The 25064-nt window shown below is 37.5% G+C and overlaps 1 protein-coding gene across 6 annotated transcripts in view; it reads right to left on the bottom strand.

Annotated features, from left to right (window-relative positions):
- The window catches only part of ZC3H6 (zinc finger CCCH-type containing 6), a 69373-nt gene that overhangs the window by 26657 nt on the left and 17652 nt on the right, over window positions 1-25064 (bottom strand). For 3 of the 6 annotated variants that reach the window (XM_045884556.3, XM_045884557.3, XM_054509720.2), the window contains 2 exons: window positions 17678-17858; window positions 9582-9704 (listed from right to left, as the gene is read on the bottom strand). In XM_045884556.3, the coding sequence (XP_045740512.1) occupies window positions 9582-9704; window positions 17678-17858 (304 nt within the window). Of the gene's footprint in view, window positions 1-9581; window positions 9705-17677; window positions 17859-21947; window positions 23938-25064 lie in introns of those variants that run through there. The other 3 variants (XM_054509721.2, XM_054509723.2, XM_054509722.2) reach the window with 2 other exon arrangements.

Raw genomic sequence — 25064 nt, 5'->3', positions numbered from 1 at the left:
CAGAAACAAAAGAGGAGAAAGAACAACCAATACCACAGAAACACAACAGACTGTAAGAGAATAAATATTATGAAAAATATGCCAACTAACTGGACAACCTAGAAGAAATGGATAAATTCCTAGAAACACATAACCTACCAAAACTGATCAGGAAGAAAGAGAAAATTTGAACAGACTGATTACTAGCAATGAAATTGATTCATTAATCCAAAAACTCTCAATAAACAAAAGCCCAGGATCCAGATGGTTTCACAGGTGAATTCTACCAAACATTTAAAGAAGAGTTAATACCTATTCTTCTCAAACTTTTCCAAAAAATAGAAGAGGAAGAAAAACTTCCAAATTCATTCTATGAGGCCAGCGTTATCCTGATTCCAAAATCAGATAAAAACACCACCAAAAAAGAGAACTACAGGCCAATATCTCTGATGAATATTTATGCAAAAATCCTCAACAAAATATTAGCAAACCGAATCCAACAATACATTAAAAATATCATTCATGACATTCAAGTGGGATTTATTCTTGGGCTGCAAGGGTGATTCAATATTCACAAATCAATCACTGTGATACATCAGATCAATAAGAGAAAGGATAAAAACCATATGATCATTTCAATAGAAGAAGAAAAAGCATTTAACAAAGTACATCCATTCATGATAAAAATCCTCAACAAAGTAGGTTTAGAAGGAACATACCTCAACACAATAAAGGCCTTATATGAAAAACCCATAGCTAACATCCTCCTCAATGGGGAAAAACTGAGAGCTTTCTCCCTAAGGTCAGGAACAAGACAAGGATGTCGACTCTCACCTCTTTTATTCAACATAGTACTGGAAATCCTAGCCACAGCAATCAAACAAGAGAAAGGAATAAAACGCACCCAAATTGGTAAGGAAGAAGTAAAATTTTCACTATTTGCAGATGACATGATACTCTAATGACTCTACCAAAAAACTACCAGAATTGATAAATGAATTCATTAAGGTCACAGAGCCTACAAAAATCAATATACAGAAATCTGTTGCATTTCTATACACTAATAAAGAAGCAGCAGAAAGAGAAATTAAGAAAACAATCCCACTTACAGTTGCACTAAAAATAATAAAACACCTAGGAATAAACTTAACCAAAGAGGTGAAAAATCTGTACTCTGAAAACGATAAAACATTGATGAAAGAAATTGAAATTGAAGATGAGGGGTGCCTGGGTGGCTGTCGGTTAAGCGTCTGTCTTCAGCTCAGGTGGGATCAAGCCCCACACTGGGCTCTCTGTTCAGCGGGGAGTCTGCGTCCCCGCCCCCCATTCATGCTTGCCCTTTCTTGCTCTCTCCCTCTCTGAAATAAATAAATAAATAAAATCTTAAAAAAAAATAAATTGAAGATGACACAAACAAATGGAAAGACATTCCATGCTCATGGATTGGAAGAACAAATATCATTAAAATGTTTATACTACCCAAAGCAATCTATAGATTTAATGCAATCCCTATCAAAATACCAAGAGCATTTTTTACAGAACTAGAATAAACAATCCTAAAATTTATATGGAACCACAAAAGACTTCAAGTTGGCCAAAACAATTTTGAAAAAGAAAACCAAAACAAAACTGAGGTATCACAATTCCAGACTTCCAGTTATATTACAAAACTGTAGTAATCAAAACAGTATAGTACTAGCACAAAAACAGACACATAGATCAATGGAACATAATAGAGAGCCCAGAAATAGTCCCACAATTATATGGTCAATTAATCTTTGACAAAGGAGACAAGAATATGCAATGGGAAAAAGACAGTCTTGGGGCACCTGGGTGGCTCAGTTAGTTAAGCGTCTGCCTTCAACTCAGGTCATGATCCCAGGGTCCTGGGATCGAGCCCCACGTTGGGACTTCCTGCTCAGTGGGGAGTCTGCTTCTCCCTCCCCTTCAACCCCCCCCCCAACTCATGTTCTCTCCTGCTCGTTCTGCTTTCTGTCAAATAAATAAATAAATAATCTTAAAAAAAAAAAAGAGAGAGAGAAAAGAAAGTCTCTTCAACAGATGGTGTTGGGAAAATTGTGGACAGATACACGCAAAAGACTGAAATTGGACCACTTTCTTACACCATACACAAAAACAAACTCAAATGGATTAAGGACCTAATTGTGAGACCTGAAACCATAAAAATCCTAGAAGAGAGCACAGGTAGTAATTTCTCCGACACTGGCTGTAACATCTTTCTAGATGTGTCTCTTGAGGTGGGGGAAACAAAAGCAAAAATAAACTGTTGGGACTACATCAAAATAAAAAGCTTCTGCTCAGCAAAGGAAACAACGAACAAAACTAAAAAGACAACCTACTGAATGGGAGAAGATATTTGCAAATGACGTATTTGATAAAGGGTCAGTATCCAAAATATATAAAGAACTTATCAACTCAACATCAAAAAACAAATCATCCAAAAAAAATGTGATTCATTAATTCTTCAATGATACCTTTAAAGAGTATGAATTTTTCTCTCAGATTAGATGCTTGTTATAAAAACTTTTCTTTTTTTTTTTTTTAAGCAGGCTCCACGCCCAGCATAGAGCCCAATGGGGGGCTTAAACTCACAACCCTGAGGAGCAAGACCCAAGCTGAGATCAAGAGTCGGATGCTTAACTGACTGAGCCACCCATGTGCCCCCAAAACTTTTAATTTTTTTTTTCAAGATTTTATTTATTTATTTGACAGTGAGAGAGAGAGAGAGAGAGAGCACAAGTAGGCAGAGCAGTAGGCAGAAGGAGAGGGAGAAGCAGGCTCCCGGCCAAGCAGAGAGCTTGATGCAGGGCTTGATCCCAGTATCCCGGGATTATGACCTGAGCTGAAGGCAGATGCTTAACCAACTGAGCCACCTAGGTGCCCCAAAAACTTTTAATTCTTTTTTTTTTTAAAGATTTTATTTATTTATTTGACAGAGAGAGATAGCGAGAGCAGGAACACAAGCAGGGGGAGTGGGAGAGGGAGAAGCAGGTTTCCCGCGGAGCAGGGAGCCTGATGCGGGGCTCGATCCCAGGACCCTGGGATCATGACCTGAGCCGAAGGCAGACGCTTAATGACTGAGCCACCTAGGCGCCCCTAAAAACTTTTAATTCTTAATATTAATTTAATTCTCTGATTTTTCACAGCTTTTACAAAAATAATCTCCATATTCCTACTTTTTAAAATATAATTATCCCTAAACTTTCTATTTATACCCCTAGCTAGTTTTCCCAACTGCAAATATTCCTAATAGCCCTCTAATGATGCAAACACCACCCCCTCCCCCCCCCCATCCCAGGGCTCCTTCTGCAGTGAAAGACTCTAGTTTGAGTCTGGGCATCACCCATGCAGTGCTAGTGCTCCACGAAGCACTAAATGGATGACATTACAGGAGCAGCCCCAGTTCTCTAGGAGAATATCTCCGTATGTTTCATATGTTCATCATTTGGAACGAACAAAATGCATTCATCAGCAAGGATCTAGCAAGTATTTTTTAAAGCCTTCCTGCAAGAAGATAACAGAAATGAAAAAGCCTGTAAGTTCTACACGTAGGATACAGTTTCTCCAATCACTCTGCTGACTAATTATGAGGCTATATTCTTGGCTAGAATGTCTGCAGGGCAGACTGGCTTTCTGTAAAATGGAAACTGGTCCCACAACAATCACTGTAAACATGAAATAAGGGAATGGGAGGCCTTGAACAAGGATAAGGAAAAGGGAAGATATACTAACTCCTCAAATTTAATAGCTAGATGTTAATACTATATTCTATTTTTGGCCTAAATTATAGAAGTTATACAGCAGGCATTTGTTATCTAGGAAAACAGAAGTTTTAGGATGTACTTAGGGTACTTTCTAATCTCAGTGAGTCAACTCTAAAACATAAGTGGAGGAAATGGTACTGAACTTTTTCTCCTAGCAGACTAAATAATTCAGATCAGTTCTCCTCCTAAAAAATATACAAAAGATAGACACAATATTTTTTTAATCCACTGTAAACATCAGAGAGCTATCAACGTGTGAGGGATTACTGGATCATTAATATCCATGGAGTAGATGAAAATCATGAGAAATGAGCAGCATCTGGAGCGGTTTTTGCTCTGAAAGCATCAGCCCGGCATGAAAAATCAGCTGAAAGGTTCAAGAGCACTTCTGACCGCCCCTTTAATCTATGGGAACAAAAGGAGAAATCCAGAGTCTAGAAAAAATAGAAGCCTTAGTAACCCCCACCCACCAGTTTTGGGTCAATCTCAAAACGTGGGTCAGAGGCTACAGTCCAATCTATCTTCAAACCCTGAAGTTAGAATAAAGCTTGTAAGGGTCACTAAAAATTTGTCAGGAGCAAGTAAAAATCCTCTCTGAAGGAAATTAATATCATCTCAGGCCTCAAATTATTTCTACAAAATGCACTGTATTTTGCAAACACAATGCTCAGCACACAATACAAAAGCAAACAAAAAACCTAGTCATATGAGGAGATAAGACTGGCATGAGGAACAGCTAAAAGCAACCAGTAATAGAAACAGACTCCAGATATTGAAATTCATGTGACACAGATTTTAAAATATCTGTACTTGTTATTTTCAAGTAAATGACATGAGAGGGGCGCCTGGGTGGCTCAGTTGTTAAGTGTCTGCCTTTGGCTCAGGTCATGATCCCAGGGTCCTGGGATTGAGCCCAGCATCGGGCTCCCTGCTCGGCGGGAAGCCTGCTTCTCCCTCTCCCCCTGCTTATGTTCCCTCTCTTGCTGTGTCTCTCTCTGTCAAATAAATAAATCTTAAAAAAAAAAAAAAAAGACACGAGAGTTTTAGCAGTGAACTGGGAACTATAAAATTAAAGATTTGAAAAAAAAAAAACCAAATTTCTAGATCTGAAAAACACAAACACTGGAATTAAGAACTTAATAGATGGGTTTAATGACAAATTAGACCCTCTAAAGAGAAGAGGAGAGAAGAAAGGTAAAGGAGAAAACAAAGCATATGCAGTAAAATGTTAACATTCTGGGAATCTGGGTGAGAGATATACAGGAGTTCTTTGCACTATTCTTAGAACTTAGAAGCTGGGGGCAACACGTTGCCCGATTTCAAGCTATATTACAAAGCAGTGATCCATCAAGACAGCATGGTACTGGCACAAAAACAGACGTATAGACCAATGGAGCAGAACAGAGAGCCCAGATATGGACCCTCAGCTCTATGGTCAAATAATCTTGGACAAAGCAGGAAAGAATGTCCAATGGAAAAAAGACAGTCTCTTCAATAAACGGTGCTGGGAAAATTGGACAGCCACATGCAGAAAAATGAAACTCGACCATTCTCTAACACCATACACAAAGATAAACTCAAAATGGATGAAAGACCTCAATGTGAGACAGGAATCCATCAAAATCCTAGAGGAGAATATAGGCAATAACCTCTTTACATCAGCCACAGCAACTTCTTTCAAGATACATCTCCAAAAGCTAGTGAAACAAAAGCAAAAATGAACTTCTGGGACTTGATCAAGATAAAAAGCTTCTGCACAGCAAAGGAAACAGTCAACAAAACAAAGAGGCAACCCACGGAATGGGAGAAGATTTTTGCAAATGATACTACAAAGGGCCGGTATCCAAGATCTATAAAGAACTTCTCAAACTCAACACCCAAAAAAACAAATAATCAAGTTTAAAAATGGGCAGAAGACATGAACAGACACTTCTCTGAAGAAGACATACAAATGGCTAACAGACACATGAAAAAACGTTCACCATCATTAGCCATCAGGGAAATTCAAATTAAAACCACATTGAGATACCACCTTACACCAGTTAGAATGGCAAAAATGGACAGGGCAAGAAACAACAAATGTTAGAGAGGTTGTGAGAAAGGGGAACCCTCTTACACTGTTGGTGGGAATGCAAGTTGGTACAGCCACTTTGGAAAACAGTGTGGAGGTGCCTCAAAAAATTAAAAATAGAGCCACCCTATGACCCAGCCATTGCACTACTGGGTATTTACCCCAAAGACACAGATGTAGTGAAAAGAAGGGTCATATGCACCCCAATGTTCATAGCAGCAATGTCCGCAATAGCCCAACTGTGGAAAGAGACGAGATGCCCTTCCACAGATGAATGGATAAAGAAGATGTGGTTCATACATACAATGGAATATCACTTAGCCATCAGAAAGGATGAATACCCAACTTTTAAATCAACATGGATGGGACTGGAGGAGATTATGCTAAGTGAAATAAGTCAAGCAGAGAAAGTCAATTATCATATGGTTTCACTTATTTGTGGAAAATAAGGAATAGCATGGGGGACATTAGGAGAAGGAAGGGAAAAATGAAGGGGGGAAAATCAGAGGGAGAGATGAACCATGAGAGACTATGAACTCTGAGAAACAAACAGGGTTTTAGAGGGGAGGGGGTGGGGGGATGGGTTAGCCCGGTGATGGGTATTAAGGAGGGCACGTACTGCATGGAGCACTGGGTGTTAGACGAAAACAATGAAGCGTGGATCACCACATCAAAAACTAATGATGTACTGTATGGTGACTAACATAACATAATAAAATAAAATTGAAAAAAAAATAATAAAGAGGGCACATACTGAAAGGAGCACTGGGTGTTATACACAAACAATGAATCATGGAACACTACATCAAAAACTAATGATGTAATGTATGGTGATTAACATAATAAAATAAATAAAAAAAATGACACCAGATTGAAATTCAGATCTACACAAAGGAACAAGAGCATTGGAAGTGAAATGTGGGTAAATATAAAATATCATCCTTTTTCTTTTCTTAATTTCTTTAACTGAATTTTTGAAACAAAAATAATTACACTGTATTTCTAGAGATCTATAATAGTTTAATGACAATAAATAATTATAATGTTTAAGAAAATATGAGTCAGTTAAAACAAATGTAATGTTGTTTATACATACAAATTTATTTTTTATTTTTATTTTTTTAAAGATTTTATTTATTTATTTGAGAGAGAGAGAACGAGAGAGAGAGAACACCTGAGAGGGGATAGGGTCAGAGGACGAAGCAGACTCCCTGCCGAGCAGGGAGCCCGATGCGGGACTCGATCCAGGGACTCCAGGATCATGACCTGAGCCAAAGGCAGTCGCTTAACCGACTGAGACACCCAGGCGCCCCCATACAAATTTATTTTGTCCTTCAGAGTAGCCCCCATAGAAGGCTGTATATTTATTAAAATACTTCTGCCACTGTTTTAAAATATTGTTTACCTCCTTTTCTGGAATAACTTTTAGTGACAGCTTATGAATCAAGAGCTTTTATAAATCTCATTATTTGATATTTTCAAATGCTTTGCTATCTGAAACAGTAACGATCATTCTGAGCATTTTTTCATTGTTTGGAATAGTCTCTAAACAACTTTTGATTATTTCTAAAACATAAATCTACCTGCAAATTATGAAATTTAGGTATCAGTGTTTGATATATTTAAAAATTTTGTCATTAGTAATGAATAACTGTTAGTGTTCTGAGAAATGGCAGCTCCATTTACTCCAAAATCAGCAGACACACTGAATATACAGATACGTTCACTTAACTCGACAAAATTATTAACTAGAGTATAATTCTTTTCAAATTTTAATAGAAGATATTATAATAAACTTCATTTATTCAATAATTACTTACTGAGCAACTTCAGCTATAAAGAAGGCAATAGAGAAACAGAAGGCAATGAAAGAACTCTAACACACAGAGTATTTTGTTTTCTAAGCTCATAAGAGATTAGGAACATCAAATTAGGAAAAAGAATAGAACTCTGTAGACAAGCATATTGACAGACTGGCAGAAACCAGAACTCAGAAAGTCTGTGGTTTTTCAGATAGGTGCACACTGATCTGAATACTCCCCAGTGTTCCTGAGAGCATCAAGATTTTTCTAGCACAAAAGACTATTTACACTGCAGACTGTTCATACAGTGCAACATGCCCGAGAAAGATATAAAGTATATCATGTTCTTTTAATTTTTTTTCTATTTAAAACACTTCAAATAATTTTTTGCACTTAAAGAGGTAGATGTCACAAAATTCATATGTGAAAGCCCTAACCCCCAATACCTCAGAATGTGACTGTATTTGGAGATAGGGCCTTTAAAGAGGTAATTAAGTTAAAATGAGGTCGCTAGGGTGGGCCTTGATCTAATCTGACTGATGTCCTTATAAGAGGAAATTTGGACACACAGAGAGACCCTGCGGGTGTACATGCATAGCAGAATGACCATTTGAGGACAAAGCAGCAAGACAGTAGCCAGCTACAAGCCAGGGAGAAAGGGCTAAACAGATCTTTCCCTTATGGTCCTCAGAGGCTACCAACCCTGCTGGCATCTTGATCTGCACTTATAGCCTCCAGACTACTAGAAAATAAACCTTTGTTGTTTAAACCACTAGTCTGTAGTATTTTGTTATGATAGCCCTAGCAATCTAATATATGATGTATGATTTTCAAAGATTTAAAATTTATAGCATACATCTGCATGTCTCTTTTTCTATATTGAAAAATATAAAACATTTTTTCAAAATATCAGAAGGCAAAGAATAAAACTGAAAATTTCATTTTTCCCCTTAAAAGGCAATACCTCAGGGGTGCCTGGGTGGCTCAGTCAGTTAAGCATCTGCCTTCAGCTCAGGTCCTGGGATCAGTCCCAAGTTGGCTCCCTGCTCACTGGGGAGTCTGCTTCTCCCTCTACCCTTCCCCCCTGCCCCGCTTGTGCTCTCTCACTCTCTCAAATAAATAAAATCTTAAAAAAAAAAAAAAAGGCAATACCTCAAAACCACAGTGAGAGGTCATTTCACACATATTAGGAAGGCTATTATAAAAAAAAATAATAATAAAACCCAAAGCAAAATAAAGCAAAAAAGCCCCAGAAAATAACAAGTTTGGCAAGGATGTGGAGAAACTGGAAAACCTCATGTATTGTGGTGGGAATGTAAAATGGTGCAGCCATTATGGGAACCATTTTGGCAGTTCCTCAGAAAATTAAACACAGAATTACTATCTGATCCAGCAATTCCACTCTTAGGTATATATTACAAGGAACTGAAAGCAGGGTCTCAAAGAAATATTACCCACCCATGTTCATAAGCAGCATTATCACAATAGCCAAATGGTGGAAGCAATCCATCTGTCCAACAACAGAGGAATATACAAAATATGGTATATACATACAATGGAATATTATCCAGCCTTAAAAACGAATGAAACTCTGATACATGCTAGATGAACCTTCAAAAAATTATGATAAATGAAATAAGCTAGACAGAAAAAGACAAATACAGTATTATTCCACCTATATGCCTATAGAATAGGCAAATTCATAGAGACAAAGTAGAATAGTGGTTACCAGGGGCTGGTGGGGAGGGGGAAGTGAGGTGTTATCATTTAATGGGTACACAGGTTCTGTTTGGGATGATGAAAAATTCTGGAAAAGGATAGTGGTGATGGTTGCACAACACTGTGAATATACTTAATGCCACTGAATTGTATGTTGAAAAATGGTTAAAATGGCAAATTTTATGCTGTGTATATTTGATCACAATTGTTTTAAAAAGGCAATACCTGAGAAAATGGAATGTCATAATCCCTGTAGAAACTAGCTCTTTTTTTGTGGGAACTTTCTGTATGTTCGACATCTGAATCAAGGCTGTAGTCTGAACTATCATCACTAGATGGAGAATTATGCTAAAAGAAAGGAAAAAACAAATAGTTACACTTGCAAAAGGAAAAAAAATTAACTAGTAATTATATAGGCTTGTTTCAGTCAGAAGTGCCAACCAGTAGATTGTATTATCCTAGTAGGTTCTGAAGTATTAACCAAAAAAATCCTTGCTCCAAAGGCCACCACCACCTCAACTTCTCTAAAATTTTCTGAGGAAAAGTATATCTTCTCCTCTTCTTAAGGATTTAATGGCAGTATTCTCATCATCATCCCTGTGGTCCAAGGACTTGTGCCCCTCTATGCTTGAAAGTGATCTTAGATTTAAGTTAATCTTAAAAGAATAAAATTATGTCTTCAAAGAGGATCACAGAACATAAGTAAAGTATGAATTAATTATTTTTACCTAAAATGGTTTTAGAATTCTTATTCTTTTGCATAAGTACCAAAAGCTAAAAGATACCCAAACACACCAAATTATAAATGTGAAATAAATCCAACTCACAAAATTGAAAAAAAGTGAAATAGAAACCACAAGTAACTGATAATGATTAGCAAATATTAAGAGTAAGCTTTTTAGGGGCACCTGGGTGGCTCAGTCGTTAAGCATCTGCCTTCGGCTCAGGTCACGATCCCAGGGTCCTGGGATCAAGCCCCGCATCAGGCTCCCTGCTCGGCAGGAGGCCTGCTTCTCCCTCTCCCACTCCCTCTGTTTGTGTTCCCTCTCTCGCTATGTCTCTGTCAAATAAATAAATAAAATCTTAAAAAAAAAAAAAAGAGTAAGCTTTTTAAAGTATGAGTGTGCTTCTTAAAAAAAAAGTCACCATATCTCCATTGAGTCAAAATAATTACTTTCTCAGGTTAAGCACTCTTTTTAAAGACTTCTTAAAGTTCTTATCAGTGAAAATACTGACTCAGTAAAAATTTGCTGAACTAAATTGAACTCTGATATTTTCACAGAAGGATGTTTTCCTCCATTCTTAAAGGCTCTTTTAAGAAAGACAAACTTTTCCTCTACTTCTTCTTAAATGTTTTCAGGTTTAGTTTTGTGGTGGTGTTATTTTTGCTGATTTGATAGGTGATATGAAGAAATATTTTTATAATTATGCTATGAAATGCTTCAAACTTATTTATTTAACATCTGTTGGTCAGGGTTTGAAATAAATATTGCCCATTTCTTTTTTCTTTCTTAAGTAGGCTCCAAGCCCAACGCAGGGCTTGAACTCATGACTACCAACTGAGCTGGCCAGGCACCCCTAAACATTGTCTATTCAGAAGCCAAGTTTGCTAAGTCTCTAGCAGAAGTCAGCTCCAGCTCAAAGGAAAACTTTTCACTTGAAGATCACTAAAGGGATAAGACTTGATTAGGAAGAGCTCAAATGAAGACACTGAACTGCTTCAGGAAAAACCACCAGAGAAGAGAAGGTTCTGCTTAAGGGAGAAGTTTCTTCAGACTATTCCAAAACAGTGAGGCTAAAAAAATATATAGACTTTAAGAAGCCATTAAGACTATTATCAAAAAATATGTATGTGTGACGGGGCACCTGGGTAGCTCAGTCGGCTAAGCGTCCCAACTCTTGGTTTTGGCTCAGGTCATGATCTCAGGGTTGTGAGATCGAGTTCCACATGGGGCTCCGTGCTCAGTGAGGAGTCGGCTTGAGATTCTGTCTCTCCCTCTGCCCCTCCCCCTGCTCTTGTATGGGCTCTTTCTCTCTAAAATTAATTAATTAATTAATTAATTAAATCTTTAAAAAAAGTAGTAATTATTAACCTGAAATTAGCAATTGGACTATATTAAAAATAGCTAGTAAATAGGTCAGAAGAGATAGTATATCACTTCTGAGATTAGGTTATAAAAAAGACTAGAGCTTTCATCTTGGGTGCTTTCTCTTGTTCTCTCTCACTCATGGTTCCCCTGCTTTGGGGGAAGCCAGATAACATCATGAGGACACTGAGGCAGTCTGTAGAGATGTCCACACGGTGAGGAACTGAGGCCTGCCAAGAGCCACGTGAGTGAACATGGAAAAGAATACCGCCTCAGTCAAGCTTTGAGATGACTGCAACCCCACGAGAAAAGCTGAGCCGGAATCACCTGGTTAAGCTGCACCCATATTCCTGACCCACAAAAACTGGGAAATCAATCTTTATTCTTTTAAGTTTCTAAGTTTGGGGTAATGTTGTGCAGCAACAGTTAACTAATGAGATTCTGGTGTCTGGAAATGCTGTGCTTCCACAAGAAATATCTAAAAGGTAGGAGGGGTTTTGGAAACAGGCAGTGGATAGAAACTGGAAGGACTTTAAGGAGAGTATTTGTGAAAGTCTAAATTAACTCAAATGAGGGGTGCCTGGCTAGCTCAGTTGGTGGAGTATGCAACTCTTAATCTCCAGGTCGTGAGTTCAAGCCCCATACTGGGTGTAGAGATACAAAAAATAATAATTAAAAAAATGGGTTAGACAACCAACTCTTGGTTTTCTCTTGAGTCATGATTTCATAGGTCATGAGATCGAGCCCTGCGTTCAGGCTCCATGCTCAGCAGGGAGTCTGCTTGGGCTTCTCTCTCTCCCTTTGCCCCTCCCCCAACTCGTGCTCTCTCTCTCTCTCTCTCTCTCTCTCTCTCTCAAATACATAAATCTTTAAATAAATAAATAAATAAGTTGCCTTGAATTACTGTTAGTAAAATTCTGAACTTTGAGGCAACTTAAAGGAAAGTGGGATATCTTATTAAAACTGGAAGAATGGAAATCCTCATTATGCAGTGGCAGGAAGTTGAACAAAAACAGCTACATTCGGTAACATGGAAACTAGAAAATGTGTCTAGTGAACTAAGTGATCTAGTTAAGATTTTCAAGAAAAATGTTGAAAGTATGTATCTGCCAAAGAAGATAGACAAAGAAAAGGCTGTTAAAAAGGAGATGGGACTTGATGGTTTTGAAAGTTCTTAGCTTCAACATATCAAATTTTATTTTTGCTTTTCCCTTTTTTCTTTTCTTCTTTTTTTTTTTTTAAAGATTTTATTTATTTATTTGACAGAGACAGAGACAGCGAGAGCAGGAACACAAGCAGGGGGAGTGGGAGAGGGAGAAGCAGGCTTCCCACAGAGCAGGGAGCCCGATGTGGGGCTTGAGCCTAGGACTCTGGGATCATGACCTGAGCCGAAGGCAGTCGCTTAACCAACTGAGCCACCCAGGCGCCCTCTTTTCTTTTTTTCTTAAGTAAGCTCCACACCCAACATGGAGCTCAAACTCACACCCCAAGATGAAGAGTCTCATGTTCCACCCACTGAGCCAGCCAGGTGCCCCCTTTTTCTTGATTAGTCTGGCTAATGATTTATATATATTGTTGATCTTTTTTTTAATAACTACTGGTTTTTCATTCTAGTTCATTAAGTTCTGTTTGTAACTTAATTAAAAGTCCTTCCTTTTTGTTTTTGTTTTGATTGGCTACTTTTCTAGCCTAGCAATAATAGCAGTAATAAATACTGCAATACTCTAATTTTTCTCCTGATAACCGCTTCAGCTATATTCTGTTGGTACTTACACATCGGGATTTTATCATTTTCACGAAATTCTGCAGTTTTAATGTTTCCCCTGTGTTCCACAGGCTATTTATAGCAGGTATTTGAATTACAAAGCAAAAAGACATTTTGTTTTTTATCTTTATTAGTAATATCTAATTTTATTGTATTGTGGTTTGACATTGCTCTTTGTAACACTTCCACTCTATCAAAGTAATTAGAGCTTATAAGGCCTACTGTATGGCCGTAAAGATGAGAGGAAGCTGTATTCTCAGGATTCAGAGCTCAATACATAATCTCTCTTTAATATCCTAACCACCTTTTCATCCACTTGATTGATCTCTTTGGGTTAAGAGAGGCATACTGGTATATCTCCTGTTATTAGTGTATTCCTATTTCTTCTTGCAGTTCCTATAGTTCTTGCTTTATAAAAGTTGCTGTTTTGGGGGATATAAAATATTAATAATTTATACTTCATTGTGAATTATAGCCTTTAACATCACAAAATATCCTTGTTTCTTTCAATGCCATTTTGACCTAATTTTGACTTTTTCAGATATCAACATTATGACTTTTTTTTTTTTTTAAGATTTTATTTATTTGTTTGAGAGAGAGAGACAGAAAGAGAGCATGAGCAGGGGGTAAGGGCAGAGGGAGAGGGATAAGTAGACTCCCCACTGAGCAGGGAGCCCGACGGAAGGCTTGATCCCAGGACCCCAAGATCATGACCTGAGCCGAAGGCAGATGCATAACCATCTGAGCCACCCAGGTGCCCCACAACATTATGACTTCTGCCTTTTCTTTCTTTGCATTTGCCTGCATAGCTTTACCCATTTTTTAAATCTTTCTATTATACACAGCTTAGAGTTGGATTTTGCATTGTTGGGGAGTATACCTTTTGGTATTTAGAAAGGTTTGCATTTATGTATGTATGTATGTATGTATCTTTCTATCTATTTATACGTAGGCTCCATTCCCAGAGTGGAACCCAACATGGGGCTTGAACTCACGACCCTGAGATCAAGACCTGAGCTGAGATCAAGAGTTGGACACTTGGGATGCCTGCGTGGCTCAGTCAATTAAACATCTGCCTTCAGCTTAGGTTATGATGCCAGGGTCCTGGGATCGAGTCCCACACTGGGGGCCTTGCTCAGCAGGGAGCCTGCTTCTTCCTCTGCCTTCCCCTCCCCCTGCTTGCTCAGTCTCTCTCTCTCTCTCTGACAAATAAATAAAATCTTTAAAAAAAAGAAAAAAGAGTCAGACGCTCAACCAACTGAGCCACCCAGGTGTCCCTCCATTATTTCTTTTGTACAACCTTTTTCCAATAACCTTGGTCCCTGTCCCTTCTTTGCATACTATTTCTTTACTAACAGGACCAATACTGAAGTTCAGCAGTAACCTCTTCTCCTTTCTTTTTCATTCTCAGGATAACAATGTGAAGCAACATCTTTTTACTCTGAGTTAATAACTATAAGGCAATCAGTAAGCTTATCCTGCTTGCCATATACTCTTCTGCTTTTCCTGGTATTTTTTATAGTTGTAATGTTCAGATACATAATACACTGCTCCTCTTATCCATCATTTAGTCTTAGTTTTACAAGGAAATATGTATGTGTATATAGATGCCTCTCTCTCAACTAGTCATTCTGGTTATCTAAACTTGTTCTCTAGTAGAGTTTACAGGAAGGCTCATGATAACAATATTTCCTGAGTTCTATCATATATATATTTTTGACAACTTTGTATCAGAAGGTCAGTATTTAGCTGGATATAAAATTCTTGGCCCACATCTTATTTAAATATGTCATTCGAGGGGCGCCTGGCTGGCTCAGTCGGTTAAGCATCTGCCTTTGGCTCAGGCCATGATCCCAGGGTCCTGGGATCAAGCCCCATGTAGAGCTCCCTGCTCAGTGGGAGAGTCTGCTTCTCCCTCTCCCTCTGCTCCTCCCCCCACTCGTGCTCTCTCTCACTCTACTCTCTCTCAAATCAAATCTTTAAAAAAAATATGTCATTCCATTATCTTCCGGCATAAAATATTTATATCAAAAATTTTTATATAAACCTGATTCTCTTTTCCTATAAGGGACTTCGTCTTTTTGCCCAGATGACCAAAGGATATTTCCTACAAAACTGTATTTATGCTGTTTGATCATAGCTTATTATTACTTTCTTAAATTTTTTTATCATTTTGAAATATTAGGTTAGATATTTTATATGTTTTATGGGAATTATTTCTCTTCTGGAATAATATTATTCTCTCCATTATTCCCTTTTTAAAAAATTTTTTTTGAAGATTTTTTTTTATTTCTTTGAGTTAGAGCAAGAGAGAGAGCACAAGCAGGCTGAAGGGGCAGAGGGAGCCTGGGAGCCTGCTCAGGGCTCGATCCCAAGACCTGGAGCTCATGACCCAAGCCGAAGGGAGATGCTTAACTGACTGAGCCACCCAGGTGCCCCTCTTTTTTTTTTTTTTTAAAATAATAATTTACGTGGAATGTGATCGTGGTCCTATCTTGTTTTCTAGGGTTATTTCTTCCATTGTTTGCATGAAGTATTAATAAATATGGTTATGTATCTTCTCAAATATGCTTTGCTTGCTCCCTTCCCTCATTTTTAAATCTATTTCTTTCCTTGCCCAGCCCTAGTATGCTTGTCCTTTCAGTTTAGATTCTTTTTTTTTTTTTTTTAAGATTTTATTTATTTATTTGACAGAGATAGCAAGAACAGGAACACAGCAGCGGGAGTGGGAGAGGGAGAGCAAGCTTCCCGCCGAGGAGGGAGCCCGATGTGGGACTCTATCTCAGGACCCTGGGATCATGATCTGAGCCGAAGGCAGATGCTTAATGACTGAGCCACCCAGGCGCCCCTCAGTTTAGATTCTAATGATAGCAGTTATATTCTCAGTGTTGGGACTCTGTCTGAGAAGAGGGATTTGGTTGATTAGTATCAGGAGTTCATCAGGCCCAGACCATTCAAGCACCATCCAAATTCATGTGGTCACTTTACATTCACATGTGAATTGAAACTAGTAAAGTTTCCTCTCATTTTCTGCTGCTGTTCTCAGACTGGTCCATGGACTTTCCACATGGAGTCAGAACTCCTCCATCTGAGAGGAGTACCTGTTGGCAATTTGTTTTCTGGAAGTCCCATTACCTTCCCTCTGCCTCAGTATGCACAGTTGCTGATCCTATACAGGTCTTGGTGCTGTCTATGGTTTGGCCTTATCCATTTATGTTTTTAAGGTTTGTGGGAATAACTTGTTACTTCATTTTTTGGTAGATGTTGCCAATGAGTTTTTGATTTTGCTATCCTTATTGCTCTATTTTTACAGGGGAGTTTCAAAAACTACCCCACCACAGATGCCAACTTTCCCCTGAGTTCTCTGTCAGAGAGATGTCCCTTCTTCCCTATCCCAAACTACATTATTCTCTATGCAGCACCCTACTTTTTTTTTTTTTTTTAAAGATTTTATTTATTTATTTGACAGAGAGAGAGAGCACATGAGGGGGGGGGGTCAGAGGGAGAAGCAGACTCCCCGCCAAGCAGGGAGCCCGATGCGGGACTCGATCCAGGGACTCCAGGATCATGACCTGAGCCGAAGGCAGTCGCCTAACCAACTGAGCCACCCAGGCGCCCCCTACTTTTTTTTCTTGATGACATTTGTTTTTCATTTGTTTATTGCCTTCTCTTTCCCATTTCAATGTAATCTCTGTTAGAGACTGTTTCACTCATTACTATAACCCTAGCATAGGGCACAGAGATTTCCATAACAAGCACATGAAAATACATATGAATGAATAAATAAACAGACAATGCCAATGCTACTAATCTATATCGGTAGAGAATAAAACTTTCTTTAACCTTTTATCATTCTTGCATATAATTCCATTAGTTAAAAAGATTTATTTTAGGGATGCCTGGGTGGCTCAGTCAGTTAAACGTCTGCCTTCAGCTCAGGTCATGATCCCAGGGTCCTGGAATCGAGTCCTGCATCGGGGTCCTTGCCCAGCGAGGAGCCTGCTTCTCCCTCTGCCTGCAGCTCCCCCTGCTTGCGCTCTCTCTCTGACAAATAAATAAATAAAATCTTTAAAAATAAAAGATTTATTTTAACTTGCATTAAAAGTTACCTTGATTAATTTTTAAATTTTTGAGATAATTCATATAATTTTTATGTTCAGAAAATTAATCACATAAATAAAAATATCTAATCAACAAGTTGTTTTTTGGGGGGTGGAAGGGCAGAGGGAGAGAGAGAATCTTAAGCAGGCTCCATGCCCAGTGAGAAGCCTGACACAGGGCTCAATCTCACGCCCCAAGATCATGACCTGAGCTGAAATCCAGTCACACACTTAACTGACTGAGACACCCAGGCACCCCTCTAAACAATGTTTTATAATAAAATAAGCAATAATTTATACTTTCTAATTTTCAGTATTTTATATTTCATACAAATTTACTAAAAGAATTCAAAGTAGATTCTAGCTAACCTTATGTTTTTCACGTTTTCTCCTTTTGGATTTTTTCTTCTCTCTTTCTTTCTTGTGTTTTTTCCTTGATTTTCTATAGGCTTTTTCATTTTTCTGTTTTTCATCCTCTTTTGCTTCCTGTTCTTGTGTTTCTTCAAGTCCTGCATCATCTATTTCACCATCTTCTAATTCGCCATCTTCTCTGTAGAAAACAATGACATTTTTATTTTCAAATGTTATTCAAAAATGAGTCTTATAAAAACATTTCCAAAAGAAAAAAAAGCACATGCCAAGAATTTAGGTTATATTCATTTAGATCAGGGATGGCAAACTTCTCCTGTAAAGGGCCAGGTAGTATATTTACAGGCCACATACGGTTTCTGTTGCAAATTCTTCTCCCTTTTTGGGGAACAATCCTTCAAAAATGTAAGAACCAGTCTTAGCAGCAAAAATTTGCCAACCTCTGATTTGGATTAAGATCACTGACGCTCGGGCTCAGTTGGTTAAGCGACTGCCTTCGGCTCAGGTCATGATCCTGGAGTCCCTGGATCGAGTCCCGCAACAGGCTCCCTGCTCAGCAGGGAGTCTGCTTCTCCCTCTCCCGCTCCTCCCTCTTGTGCTCTCTCTCTCTCTCTGACTCTCTCTCTCAAATAAATAAATAAAATCTTTAAAAAAAAAAAAAGATCACTGACGCTCACCAAATGAATGAATGTATGCATGAATGCAGTGTTATTCCATGGTATTACAGCAGTTACCTTCTACTAAATCACCTTTTAAAAAAAAGTTAAACTAAAACATTTTAGTAAGTAAACATTCTTACTACAGGACGGAATTTTTAACTTAGTGTCATGTAAACAATGATAATTAGCTTTAAAATAAAAGTAATCTGTATTAATTCTCACCATCAAAGTAAACTTCAATAAGAAAACAGATTTCAATAGGCAGATAAAGAGCAAAACCTGAGCTACAGAAGAATCATAAATTAAACTTGAATCTGCAAAAAATATTCATAGTAAAATCATAAATTGAATTCCACTTTCCAAATACTAATATGTTTGCTATAATGGAGACCAAACTAGAAACAAACTTTTATATTGTTTATGACCTTTTTATACTTATACAACCCAAAATATTCATTAATAGTATTTTAAAGGCAAATTAAACAATGATCTATCTACATAAGAAGATAAGTATATAAAATAAGTTTGGCATTTAATCATGTTTCCATACAGTTTGAAAAAATGCAAGCTGCTATAAATAGTACGGAAAGACAAATGTCTGTATGACTGGAAGCAAATGAGAAGCAACCAAACTATGGTGTGTGCATTACAAAGATACTTTAAAGTTACTAGGGATATGTGATTTCTAAAATGCAAAACTGATCATGTCACTCTCCTGCTCAAAATCTTCAATGATGATGTGATGTCTCAAATTTGCTTCAGAACTATCCACTGGGGGAGGAAGGAAGTGGTATCAACAAGATTGGTCATGAGCTGGTAATTGCTCAAACTGTGGGATGTGTAGGTGTTTGAAGTCTTCCATAATAAAAGGACAGTACCAGTGATTCCTTTCTGACCTGAGGATGACATCAGAACTCTGTGATATTACCAAAAGGCCCTTTATAATTGAGTCCCTGCTTCCCAGCTACTTTCAATTTCTCACGTCTCCAAGCTTTAAACATTGCCTTAAAAACTCTCATTGTCGGGGTGCCTGGGTGGCTCAGACAGTTAAGCGTCTGCCTTCGGCTCAGGTCATGGTGGTCCTGGGATGGAGCCCTGCACCAGGCTCCCTGCTGAGCAGGGAGCCTGCTTCTCCTTCTCCCTCTGCCTGCTGCTTCCCCTGCTTGTGCACTCTCTGTCAAAAATAAACAAAATCTTTAAAAAAAAAAAAAAAAAAAAAAACTCTCATTGTCCGCTCCTCTCAACACCCACCCTCCACTTCCTTCACCTGGCTAATTCCATTTTGTTCTATTGGACCCAGGTCAGATGTCATTTCCTCTGAGATGCTTCCACTGACTACCCAGGTTTAGGTGAGATGCTTCACCCTAAGTACTGTCCTAATAATTCTCCTTTCTTTATCACTACACTCCATGCATTATGTTCAAATAACTTGAACATATTGGTTGGGGAAAGTAGGATGTGATTGCGTCTTTCATAGCTGTATCTCTAACCCCTAGGATGGTTCCCTACTGTTCACTGAATGAATGAATGTATAATATCCGTAACTCTTGCATTATAGAACAGGCACAATACCACCCAAAATTGGCAGTGAAGTCAATGTTATTTTCCCCCAATTTCTATTATAAGATCAAAGAGGTATATATCCATTTAGGCAGACTTAAAAATTTCTTGTGAGGCAGGGTTGGCATTCTGGCTGTTTTAACAAAAACGTTCTGAACTTTTATAACACTACAAAACCTGAAGTGCCAAGAAAAATGAGTGCATATATTCACCAAAAGATAAGCACAAGAATGTTCTTTGCAACTTTAGTCACAATAGTAAAAAACTGTTAGCCCAAATCACCATCAACAGGTGAACAGATAAATTGTGCTTTATTTATATAATGAAATACTATAAAGCAAAAAAAATAGCCACTGCTACACACAATATGGATGAATCTTATAGACACAATTATGAGTAAAAGAAGCTAGACACAAGAGAGTATTATTTGATTCCATTTATATGTATTTCAAGAAGAGGCAAAACTAACCTATTGTGACAGAAGTCAAAATAGTGATTACCTCTTGGAGGGTTGTAACTGACAAAAAAGGAGTACTAAGGAATCTTCTGGGGTGTTGAAATATTTTGTATATTGATCTGTGTGGTGATCATTATATATACATACTTATGTGTAAAAAATTCATCAAGTTGTACATTTACGAATTGTGTACTTTACTGCCTATACTTACACCATAACAAAATTTAAACAGCACCAAAAAAACCTACAGACATTCACCTTTTCTTTTACCACCCTTCTCTTCCAACTTGAGCTCCTTAAAGCATAAATCTTTTTATATCTTAAAATCACTAATTCATACTTAACATTTTGACTGGAGCTATTTAACCTAAGTATTTAAGTTAAAAATGCTGCCTATGAATTTATGTCCTACTTTACATAAATTCTTTAACTGTGAAATATGGGGTGCTTATATTTGTCATTAGACAAAAAGAAATGAAAGGTATTTTACTTTTCTTTCTTCTCCCTTAGACTATTTACCATTTTAGCATTCACACAACAAACTTAAACTTGTGAATTTAAATCTGTGTATGTTTACAAGAAATAGGATAGAAAAAGGAAATAAAGAACATTGATCCCCATTTCCATGAACTGTTTACAAATGCTTTACAAAAATCAGCTTTGGGCACAAATGGAAAGCATGTATGGCATGATGGAAGAGGAGACTTCCAGGGAGGACAGCTGGCTTCTAAAGCCAGTTCTGTCACCAAAACAAAATAAAGCTATCTTGATTGAGCACCTACTAATGTATCAGATACTAATTTAGCTCTGTGAAAAATAAAAAACAAGAAGAAATAATATAATTAAGAGTGCTTAGCATTCTCTAGATTTTGAATTAGCTCAACACCATTATGAAAGCTGTTTTTTACTAAACCCAAAACACTTTTTTAAATTTAATAAATCAAAAAGAGAGGCTCTCAGTTCAATTCTATATGGATGACTTTTCATTAATGTAAAATAATAGAGTGATTATATCCTTTTGAGGAAGAGGCATATTCATGTTTATGGACATGTAAACAACTGTTCAGTTGTTATTTTTAAAAGAATCTATCTCTTAGGCAAATCCATAGAGACAGAAAGTAGATTAGGGATTGCCAGGTAGATCAGAGGGAGGAATGAGGATTGACTGTCAATGGTCATGGGGTTTTTCTTTTTGGAGTGATGAAAATGTTCTAAAAAAAAAAAGTTCTAAAATTAGAGAGTGGTAATGATTGCACAACTCTGAATATCCTAAAAGCCAATGAGTTGTATACTTTAAAAAGGTGAATTTTATTTCAATAAAGCTGTTATTTTAAAAAATAATTAAGTTTTAAAAGATTTTATCTCTAGGTTTAAATATCTACATTGCAGACAACTGGAGAAAATCATAACACACAGTGGTATTAATTAAAAACTCTGAAATGGCTCAATGCCCTCAATATTCATGATATGTTCTTATTCTGAGGTATATTTCACTAAATCCTTATAAATTGATCTGCTTCATAAAGGACTCTACTTCTCCCCATTCTGATATTGTTGCTATTAAAACAACTTAACCTGAACCATTCAGTCTTACCTCCACAGGTAGTTTCTGCTTTTTCTTTATGCTTGCCTAAAGGCTCCTGTTACAAGCTATAGATCAGAAACTGAGTCTTCTGGAAGAAACATAAAAGCCTCAATAAAATACTATACAAGTACTCCTGATAGATGGTATTACAAAGATATTACTCATAAATACAAGCATCCTGGGAAAAGATGACATGATCACCAGAAAAAAGACATTTCTCAGAAGGTACCAAGTGACTGTCAGGATGTCAAGGATGCCTTTACATTCCAGAAGCAGACAACTTTATAGAAATAGGCTGCTTATCCTAAGATCAACAGAACACAAATTTCTATACTTGAAACTATTGCTTGTAACACTTTTCTTTTCATGCTTTTGTTCTAATTCACCCTGTCATTTCTCCTTTACCATGGATAATGTAGAAGAACTGCTCTGAACTGAGGCACTGGCAACCTTACATGTCTCCACCTAGCTCACACAAGGCAAGGCTCAACCGCAGGCTGACCTGAGCCCCGGAAGAATGGTCCTCCAGAATACAGAAATACAGGCAGTCTTGGGAGGTGCTGCTAACAAAGCTATTTTTAACCCACCTCCATATATTCTCCTCATATGGCCACTGTTCCTCAGCCACAGGGTACCCTACCACTCATGTTGCCTGTGATTGTCTGGCCTCTTTGGTTTCAGTGTTACCCAGTGAGACAATAGACACAAGGAGCTAACACCATGGTGATCCTACATTTGTTGTCTATGTAAGTAATAAACAATTTTACTGGCTGAATTTGTCAGCATCCTTAACGGAAAACTTGCTTGCCTACTCTGGTATCTTCCCTCAACCTATATAGCTTACGTATGATCTTCTTGATAAAGACCTGACATAACTCCCCACCTTATACCTCCCAAACTAGTTATTTCTTCTCAAGGAGAACACTGTCTGGTCATATCAGGGCCATAGCAGAGCTACCTGACATGAATTTTTATGATTTTATGTTTATCCCCAAACTGGACCTTGAACATTTACATGCTAGATGGCTCATCTTACTTGTTTCAGCAAAAGTTTCTCTTTACAAATTACCAGTGGTAAAATCTGACAGATATCTACAACTTTCAAAGTGTTTTTAATCTTCATTCTTTATCCAATACATTCTTACACCCTCTGGAATGTATTTGGTTTGCAGAAATTCAGCTTATCCCTTTTTGACTATCTACAGCTATAGCAAGTTTCACTCCTCGAGCCAACCTTAGAATTTGCGAAAGCCTCAACTCAAATACAAATTCCTTCAAGAATGAGACTTGGTACAAATTTATGGGCAAAATTATAAATTCTAATTAGCCTAACATCCTCCACAGTCTTATGGCAACCCTTCCAAATTTTGCTTAACTCTATGCAAGTTATCTGTATCCCAGAGATAACTAAGAATCTCTTTCTCACTTTTTTTTACAAGTAATTCTACTTCTGTTTTTACATACGTGACCCTTCTAATCTTTATTTCCAGAATCCACAACATGCTTATTCATATTTGCCTCATCAAAACCTAACTTGCATATACAGATAACAACTATATATAAAAATATAATAATTAGACAATATTAGATATTTCCTTCCCATGTCCTTCAGGAGACTATGCTTCTGTGGGAGTGTCTGAAGGGACATTGATCTCCCTGGAGAAAAAAACAGATACTCTCTTTATGCTAGAATCATTAGGACTCTATTTTCAACTATAGAGGTCACATAACTTGAAAATGTTATCCAAAATTTGTTATTAACATTGACTGAAAAGATAATACCGCAAAGCCCCAGAGTTACAACAAACTAAAGTCACTGATCTAAGTGATTGTGGATAATAGCATAAGCTCTAGATTTCTTGCTGGCAAGCCAAGAAAAAAATATGAATTACTGCTAATACTTCCTGCTGCCCATGAAGTAATATCACAGGGAAAGTTGGCCGATCTATATTCAAACAAAAGACAACTTGGCTATCAAAAGGGGACTCAGGGGGCGCCTGGGTGGGTCAGTCAGTTAAGCCTCTGCCTTTGGCTCAGGTTGTGATCCCAGGGTCCTTGCTTGTCTCTCTCCCTCTGCCCCTCCCTCCCGCTCATGCTCTCTCTCGCTCGCTTTCTCTCTCAAATAAATAAATAAAATCTTAAAAAAAAGTGGACTCAGAAGTAAGATTCCCTTACTTTGGTCATCACTCTAAAGTGCCTTCTAGTCTCTTCTTAGAATTTAGTCATGGCTATTCTTACTTGTCTCACAGTCTCCCAATGCCTGGTCTCCAGAGTCATATATGCTTCTGCACAGCTGTTATTTCATCAGATGGTACAAAAATTCATTTTGTAACAGAAGGAAAACAAAAGTACTCTGATATTCAGTCAGGCTAAATACTAAGGCCTTTGATCACGATTCCTACAAAGATCATAACCCATACAGCAGTGAATATGTAGCATGCTGTTCTATAAGGGTAGGACTAAGGCAGTACTGTTAAAATAAAACTCTACCAAGTTCCCAGCATGTGCATATAAAAGTGCTGATCTAAAAAGAAAAAAACAAAAGTGCTGATCTTATATCTCTGAACCTAACAGACACTTTCATATCCCACCTCAGACCTCTTTATAAAGCAATCTCTACGCTTTTGTGACAGCAGAACAAAATCAAAAAGAAGAATTTCTAGTTCCCAAATGACCCAATCAGAACATAAAACCTAGAATTCCTAATATATAATAAACCTTTTCTTTTCCTCTCTTTTTCACTTTCAGCACGGAGAGACAGAGTGAACTCATTTCTTACCCAGCAAGCGGATTAACTTAGCTTCAAGAAAAAATCTGGGTGAATTTTATTATTCCTTGAATGCTATTTATAGAGCCTTTATTGATCAATATATAAAATATGTTAAAATTCTAAAGATTAAGGTGAAGCTAAGACTAAGATTAATTTACACAGGAGTATGCCAGAGATCCCTGACTAATTTTTATATGGGAGCTGCAAATTTGGCTTCAGGAAACAGGATTAGGTATAAGACAACAGTACTTCCAAGACAAAAACAGACCAGTTGCTCAAGAGAGGCATGGTTTTTTCTAGTAGTGAGATCAGAAAGAAATTTCTCCCCTGAGTCCTCATAAAGACATTATCTGATA

The sequence above is a fragment of the Mirounga angustirostris genome, unplaced genomic scaffold (genome assembly GCF_029215605.1).
Source record: "Mirounga angustirostris isolate CCGP_5_RB_7025 unplaced genomic scaffold, mMirAng1.0.hap1 SCAF_10, whole genome shotgun sequence".
Taxonomy (NCBI): Eukaryota; Metazoa; Chordata; class Mammalia; order Carnivora; family Phocidae; genus Mirounga; species Mirounga angustirostris.
This window is presented reverse-complemented; position numbering and strand designations above follow the sequence as displayed.